The 7,674-nt window shown below is 56.0% G+C and overlaps 1 protein-coding gene across 2 annotated transcripts; it reads left to right on the top strand.

Annotated features, from left to right (window-relative positions):
* Positions 1-427: 427 nt before the first annotated feature.
* On the top strand, positions 428-7,406 carry LRFN3 (leucine rich repeat and fibronectin type III domain containing 3). 2 transcript variants are annotated; one of them, XM_081274168.1, is made up of 3 exons: positions 428-1,631; positions 2,933-4,363; positions 6,778-7,405. In XM_081274168.1, the coding sequence occupies exons 2-3, from the start codon at positions 2,949-2,951 to the stop codon at positions 7,241-7,243; spliced, it is 1,881 nt and encodes a 626-aa protein (XP_081130294.1). In that variant the 5' UTR covers positions 428-1,631; positions 2,933-2,948; the 3' UTR covers positions 7,244-7,405. The 2 variants fall into 2 exon arrangements, with proteins under 2 accessions (XP_081130294.1, XP_081130295.1); XM_081274169.1 differs by lacking the exon at positions 428-1,631 and having other exon boundaries at positions 2,936-4,363; positions 6,778-7,406.
* Positions 7,407-7,674: the final 268 nt, after the last annotated feature.

Genomic DNA, 7,674 nt, shown 5'->3' with positions numbered 1-7,674 from the left:
TGTGTGTGTGCGCGTGTGTGTGTGTGCATGCCCATCTCTGTCTCTGACTTGTCCTTGCCTCTTGTCTATCTCTCTGAGTCTCTGTCTCTACATTTCCGTCTCTCTTTGAACACATGCGTGTATTTCTGTCTGTATCTCTCATTCTGTTCCTCTCCGTTCCTCAATCCAAGCTTGCCCATCTCTCTCTCTCTCTCTCTCTCTCTCTCTCTCTCTCTCTCTCTATCTATATCTCTCTCTATCTCTCTTCTATCTCTGTCTCTCTGCCTTGGTCTCTGTGCCGGTCTCAGTCTCCTTGTATCCAGGGATTCTCGCTCCCAGCAGTGCTAGGGCGACTCCATAGGAGGTGGGGCCAGGGGCGTGCCTTTGAGAAAGGGGGGGGGGGCTGCCTACGCCTTTAAGCGCGGGCGCGCGCGAGGCCTGCGCCTTTAAGCGCGGGCACGCGCGCGGCCCTGGGTTCCCGGCGAGGAGGCCGCGGGAGCTCCCGGACCCGGCCCGCCTGCCCGGCCCCCGCCCGGCCCCCGCCCGGCCCTCGCCCCGGCCCCGGCGGGGGAGGGGTCTCTGAGCGCGACCCCTCCCCCCTGGCGCCCCCGCCCGCGCTGCGGTGCCCCCATCCCGCGAGTTCCTGTCTGTCAGTCCGTCTGTCTGCGCCCAGGCCTCGCCCCACCCCGGCCCTGGGGCTGCCGGGCGGGCCGCCCCCCTCCCCACCGCAGCGGACCCCCTCCCTCTGGGCCAGCGCCAGCTGCAAGCCGGGAAGCAAGCCGCGATGCTGCCGCCCTAGACCCTGGGCCCGCACCCCGACATCGGGGGCTTTCACCCCGAGATTGGGTGGAGAGATACGGAAACCCAAGCCTGAGACCCTGATCTGGGGCTAGCACCCCGAGATCCAGCCCGCGAAACCCGCAGATCTGGACCCCGAACCCCAATATCTGGAGCTGGAATCCCAACATCGGTCCCTGGGACCCCAAGATTTGGAAACTGAATCCCATGATTTGGAGCATGGACCCCAAGATTTGGTATATAAGCCCCCAAATCTGGGGCTGAACTCTCAATTCTGTGCCTGGCACCTTGAAATCTGGGACTGGATTCCAAAATCTATATACTGGAACCCACTATTTGGGAACTGAACCCTGGGATTTAGGCCTCAGATTCCAAGATCTGAACCTTGGGATTCCAAGGCACCTGAACCTGAATTTGGGCCTGAAGTCCTTCCTGCAGACCTGAAGGCTGAAATCTGGGGCTAGAGACCTCCAAATCTTTACTTGGCACCCCAGTATCAGAACACAGAAACCCACTACCAGAATCCAGGGTTGGATTTGGAACTTGGACCCTAAACTCCCCCATTTGACTTATTTAGCATCCTAAGACTGGAGCTGGGAAACCCTGACCCTAAACCAACCAAACTTGGGCCAGGATCTCTAAAACAGGATCCTAGAGGTCCTATATTTGGGGGTCTGGGACCCTAAGTATCAAGATCTGGAGACTCCATGGGCACGGATTTAAGCTGAAACACAACGGTCCTTCTAGAGACCTCAGGAACAGGGACGGCATGACCAGACACCCTCTCCAGAGTCCTGACCTCTGACCCCCTTGGAGCCTGAGGACTCCGCTCCCTGGGGTGGCTTCCAGCTCAGGTAAGGCCATTGAGAGACCTCCGTGGTGGGGAGGGACTTGAGAGGACCTTTGTGACTGGGGTGGAGGACCAGGTCCCCTTTGGCACTCTTGGGTTTCCCTGGAAAAAGTCATTTCATTCTCTACATCTACCTCCAGTCCTGCTCTCCCTCCAACATTCCCAGGACACTTGGCCAGCCTACCCCTCTGACCTCCTCATTCCCAGCAGATAGCATCTCCAGTTCTCTGCTGCCACCACCCTTACAGCTTCTCACCATCTGTCCTGCCTGACCATCTCCAGCTGCCTTTCATGTCCACCACCACTCTCTCTAGTCCCCTTTCTGCCCCTTTCCTCTCAGTAACCATCTCTGTTCACCTTTACTCTCTCTGATATATCTGACAGCTCTGTCCACAGCTCCTCTCTCCAGCCATCTCTGTCTACTGCTTCACTCAGTGACCATCTTTGACATCTCTGTCCCCTGTACTTTTCTCTAATCATCTTCCACTGGCTCTCTTGCTCTCTGTCCACACCTGGCTCTAATCCTGGATCTGTGATCGTCTCCAACCATGTTTGACATCTCTATCCACCACTCTTCTCTCTAGCTGCCCTGCCGTCCCTCCTCTCTATCTTCCCTTTCTCTGACCATCTTCCACTATCTCTCCTGCCCTTCACCCACCCCAACTCCAACTCTCTGTCTACAACCATCTGTTCATCTCTGGCCTTTCCTGGTCCCCTCTCACCCGTTATCTCTCTTAATTGTTGATCTCTGATTATTTCTACCATCTCTGGTTGTCTTTCTTCCCTATGATGACCTCTCCCCGCTCCCCTGGTCTCCAACTGATTCTGATGTCTGTTCTTTCTTCTCTCTCTGAACGCCTCTCTGGCTTTTGACCATGTCAAATCACTTCTCTCTCTGACCAGCTCTCCTGGCTGGACTATTCCTGACCACCTCTGACCACCTCTCCTCTCTGGTCATGTCTGACCATTTCTGATTACCACCTGACCACCTCTTCTCTCAGTAGGAATCTTTGACCCTCTCTTTGCCCACCCTGGCCAACTCGCCTGTTCTTTGACCATCTCTGCCCATTCCCTAGCCTCTTCCCTTCCCTCTGACCATCTTTGTTTATTTCTCCTCCCTCTGTGCCTCCACTATACACATCTCTGAGTCTCTGACTACCTCCTCTGGCTTTGGACTGTGTCTGACCACTCCTCCCTCTGAGCATCTCTGACCAGCTCTGCTGCTCACAGCCCATGGTGACCGTCTCCCTGTGGGGCCCCTCTTCTGGCCTCAGCCTGCCCTAATGCTGCTCCTCTTACCTGCAGGTGGCCCCCGCCCGCGATGGCCGTCCTCCCGTTGCTCCTGTGCCTGCTACCGCTGGCCCCTGCCTCGTCTCCACCCCAGCCAGCCACATCCAGCCCGTGTCCCCGCCGTTGCCGCTGCCAGACCCAGTCACTGCCCCTAAGTGTGCTGTGTCCAGGGGCAGGCCTTCTGTTCGTGCCACCCTCGCTGGATCGCCGTGCAGCCGAGCTGCGCCTAGCAGACAACTTCATTGCGGCCGTGCGCCGCCGCGACCTGGCCAACATGACGGGCCTGCTGCATCTGAGCCTGTCTCGCAACACCATCCGCCACGTGGCAGCCGGCGCCTTTGCTGACCTCCGTGCCCTGCGCGCCCTACACCTAGATGGTAACCGACTGACCTCGCTGGGCGAGGGACAGCTACGTGGCCTGGTCAACTTGCGCCACCTCATCCTGAGCAACAACCAGCTGGCAGCCCTGGCAGCTAGTGCCCTGGACGACTGTGCCGAGACGCTGGAGGACCTCGATCTCTCCTACAACAACCTCGAGCAGCTGCCCTGGGAGGCTTTGGGCCGCCTGGGCAATGTCAACACGCTGGGCCTTGACCATAACTTGCTGGCTTCTGTGCCTGCTGGCGCCTTTTCCCGCCTGCACAAGTTGGCACGGCTGGACATGACCTCCAACCGCCTGACCACCATCCCACCTGACCCCCTCTTCTCTCGCCTGCCGCTACTTGCCCGGCCCCGTGGTTCTCCTGCCTCTGCCCTGGTGTTGGCCTTTGGTGGGAACCCCCTGCACTGCAACTGTGAGCTGGTGTGGCTGCGGCGGCTGGCTCGGGAAGATGACCTCGAGGCCTGTGCCTCGCCACCTGCACTGGGGGGCCGCTACTTCTGGGCTGTGGGTGAGGAGGAGTTTGTGTGCGAACCACCTGTGGTGACCCACCGCTCACCACCCCTAGCAGTGCCTGCAGGTCGACCAGCTGCTCTGCGCTGCCGGGCAGTAGGGGACCCAGAGCCCCGTGTGCGCTGGGTGTCACCCCAAGGCCGGCTACTGGGCAACTCGAGCCGTGCTCGTGCCTTCCCTAATGGGACACTGGAGCTGCTGGTCACCGAGCCAGGCGATGGTGGCATCTTCACCTGCATTGCGGCCAATGCAGCTGGTGAGGCCACGGCTGCTGTTGAGCTGACCGTGGGTCCCCCACCACCTCCACAGCTAGCCAATAGTACCAGCTGTGACCCCCCGCGGGACGGGGATCCTGATGCCCTCACCCCGCCCTCTGCTGCCTCTGCCTCCGCCAAGGTGGCTGACACCGTGCCCCCTACTGACCGTGGCGTCCAAGTGACTGAGCATGGAGCCACAGCTGCTCTCGTCCAGTGGCCAGATCAGCGGCCCATCCCAGGCATCCGCATGTACCAGATCCAGTACAACAGCTCAGCTGATGACATCCTCGTGTACAGGTGCAGGGGCCAGGCAGAGGGGTAGCTGGGTGGGGGAGTGAGGAATGGGGAGGATGGAGGGCACACCCATGAATGCTCCATACTGAAGCACAGCTGAGAAATGATGCTACAGGGTCACAAAGAAAATCAGATGGCAAAGGTAAAAGAAATCTGGCAGCGAGGTTCACCAGAATCAGGCAGAAGTGGTAATAAAAGAAATCTGACAGCAATGGTAAGAAGAAATCAGGCTATAAGGAAAAAGGAAATCAGACTATAGGGCTAAACAATATCAAGCAGTAATGATAAAAGAAATGAGTCTGTAGAGGTAAAGAGAAATAAGACAGTAAGAGTAAATGGTAACAAACATGAGGAAATTAGACAGCAAGAGTAAAAAGTAATCAGGCCAAGAGAGTAAAACATTAATGGGGATGAGTGGCGGGGGATAAAAGCAAATTTCAGCAGTAAAAGGTAAAGAGAGAAAAGCCTAGTTTTCTAGATGACGGCTTTATACAAGCGAGGCTGCAGGAAGAAAAAGATCAAGCAGGAAGGTACAGGAATGTCAGAGAAAATGAAATGAGGCAGCCCCGTTACAAAGGAAATCAGACCAGAGTTTAAAAGGAAAACTTGGGGGGAGGAGGTTAAATAGAGACTAGGCTTTGGGTTCATGCGGAGAGTGATCTCTGTACATGTGGAGTTCTGATAATGGTGACATCAATTTTTTATTTGCTAAGTCAAATCAAACCTAATTCAAGCTCTTCTTTCTGGGTGATCAGAAATATCCTATTTGTCACTCTTGGGGGTTCCCTTCTCTCTTCCGTGGTTGCAAACAAAAAACGGAGTTTTTAAGAGTCCAAGAGGTGGGGTGCTTCAACTTCTGCCCCCAAGCCAGATAGCATTTGGTACATATGGTGGAAAGTGGTTGCTGCTGACACCTCTTACTGAAGTCCAACCTTGCATGAGCAGTTGTTAATGACACCCTGTTCTTGCCACCAGGCTGGGCCAAGTGTGCAGTCCCTGAGGTGTGGTTCCAAGTGTGCAGTCCCTGAGGCGTGGCCTCAGTACTGGTCTTCATCTTCGTGCTGCTTGTGTGCTTATGCGCTATAAGGTGCACGGTGGCCAAGGACTGGGATGTACAATGTGGAAACCCAATACCAGGACCCCCTCCCGCCTCTGGGACCCACCCACCCCTCAAGAAATCATCACTTGGTTTTCTTTTCAGTCCTGATTCTACTCCTTTTTCTCAGGCAACACTACTCAGTAGATTCCACTCTGAAAAATCACACAAGTCCTGGCCTCCTTGCCTAGACTTGTTAATGGGATCAGCGGTCTTTTGGATGGCCACCATCCACAGGCAATCCTGGAGATTCCTGTTTCTCTCTCAATAAAGCAGTTTAGTAATAAAACAAGTTAAACCTCCAACAGGGTACACTGCACCTACAGGAAATATGGTGGAATTGGGTGGTAAGGTTAAAAGGAAATGGGAAAGGTAAGGATAACAATAGACATAAAAGAGAGTTAAGTGATGAGCCGGAAAGAAATAAGGCAACAGGGAGAAAAAGAAATCAGCAGCGGTGATTCAGATGACAGGACTCACTGGAAAACAGACTACAGATACGAGGATGATAGTAATAATAAGGGAATGGGGCTAGGGGGAAATTTTTTGGCAGCTTAGAGGAAATCAGGCAGCAGGGGTAACAGGGAATCAGGTAGTTAGATTAAAAGATTAAAGAGAATTCTGCTGTACACTAGGGGAAAATCAGGCAGCTGGAAAAGGAAAATTAGGCAGAGACTGGAGAGAAGTCAGATAGGAACCAGAGGGGAATTGGGTGGGGGTCTGGAGGGCGATGGGGGAGTGAGGGTAAAGGGAAATTGGCTGGCAGGCTAGAAGGAAAGGGGATTAGGTCCGAGGGAATTCACACAGGGTTAGAACAAAATTGGGCTGGAGAGACGGCTGGCATCAGGACTGGCAGGAACTTTTATAGTCAGATCAGAGTGAAATCAGGCAGAGGATTGGGGCAGAACTAGGCAGGGAAGTTGAGCTGCAGAGTGGAGGGAAGTTGGGTGGCAGTGCCAAAGAGGAACAGGGCAGGTGGGTATAAAAACATGAAACAGAGTGGAGGAACTCAGGTGGTGGGCTGCGGAGAAACTGGGCATGGGGTCCAAAGAAAAAGCAAAAAGAAGTGGGTTGGCAGGCTCAGGGAGGCAAGAGGGTGGACTAGAGTGAGATTGCAGAGCAAACTGGAGGGACGTCAGGCAGGTCGCTGAAGGGGTGTCAAGGCCCAAGGAAACTGGAATGCTGGCCAGAGGGAACTTGGTGGCTAGAAAAAAATGAGGTAGCAGAGTGGAGGGAATCTAGCCCCGCGGGGCTTTGGGTGGGGGAGAGAGAAGATGGGTGCTGGGCAGCGGGACCTGACTCCACCTGCCTGCTCCTCCAGGATGATCCCGGCAGACAGCCGTTCGTTCCTGTTGACTGACCTGGCATCAGGCCGGACCTACGATCTGTGCGTGCTTGCGGTGTACGAGGATAGCGCGACGGGGCTGACCGCCACGCGGCCCGTGGGCTGTGCCCGCTTCTCCACCGAGCCTGCGTTGCAGCCGTGCGGAGCCCCGCACGCACCCTTCCTGGGCGGCACAATGATCATCGCGCTCGGTGGTGTCATCGTGGCCTCGGTACTGGTCTTCATCTTCGTGCTTCTTATGCGCTATAAGGTGCACGGTGGCCAGCCCCCCGGCAAGGCCAAGACACCCGCGCCTGTCAGCAGCGTTTGCTCCCAGACCAATGGCGCCCTGGGTCCCCCGCCCACTGCACCTGCCCCTGAGCCCTCCGCACCCAGGGCCCACACCGTTGTTCAGCTGGACTGCGAATCCTGGGGGCCCAGCCACGAACCCACGGGACCCTAGCTGGGCACCCACCTCTACGGCTCCTCTGGCTCCAGGGGACAGCAGGACCCGGACACCCCGCGGGACCTGGCCTCAGACTCACCAAATTGCTCACGGTTTTTAAAACTCTGAAGGGGAGGGTGTCGGGGCACCGGGGCACAACAAAAAAGTCCTATTTTTCTAAGCTTGGGCCTGGGCTTTTGCCCTTGTCTCTGTCTGTGGGGTTTGGGAGAAGGGTACAGGGGTCTGGGGCTGGGTGAACCTCTTCTGAGAGACCCCCAGTTCAACCTGAGGTCCTGGGGCAGGAGCCAGTGGGGAAAACTGAGGATGTTCATCCATTCAGTCAACAGACATGCCTGGAGTGTCTACCTGGATGACACTGCAGTGACCCTGGAAGCCTTGAGCCCTAACCTCAGGGAGCACAAAGTCCAGTGGGAGACATGTCTTCAGGC

Source organism: Spermophilus citellus, assembly GCF_964194105.1.
Source record: "Spermophilus citellus genome assembly, chromosome: 18".
Classification (NCBI taxonomy): domain Eukaryota; kingdom Metazoa; phylum Chordata; class Mammalia; order Rodentia; family Sciuridae; genus Spermophilus; species Spermophilus citellus.
This window is presented reverse-complemented; position numbering and strand designations above follow the sequence as displayed.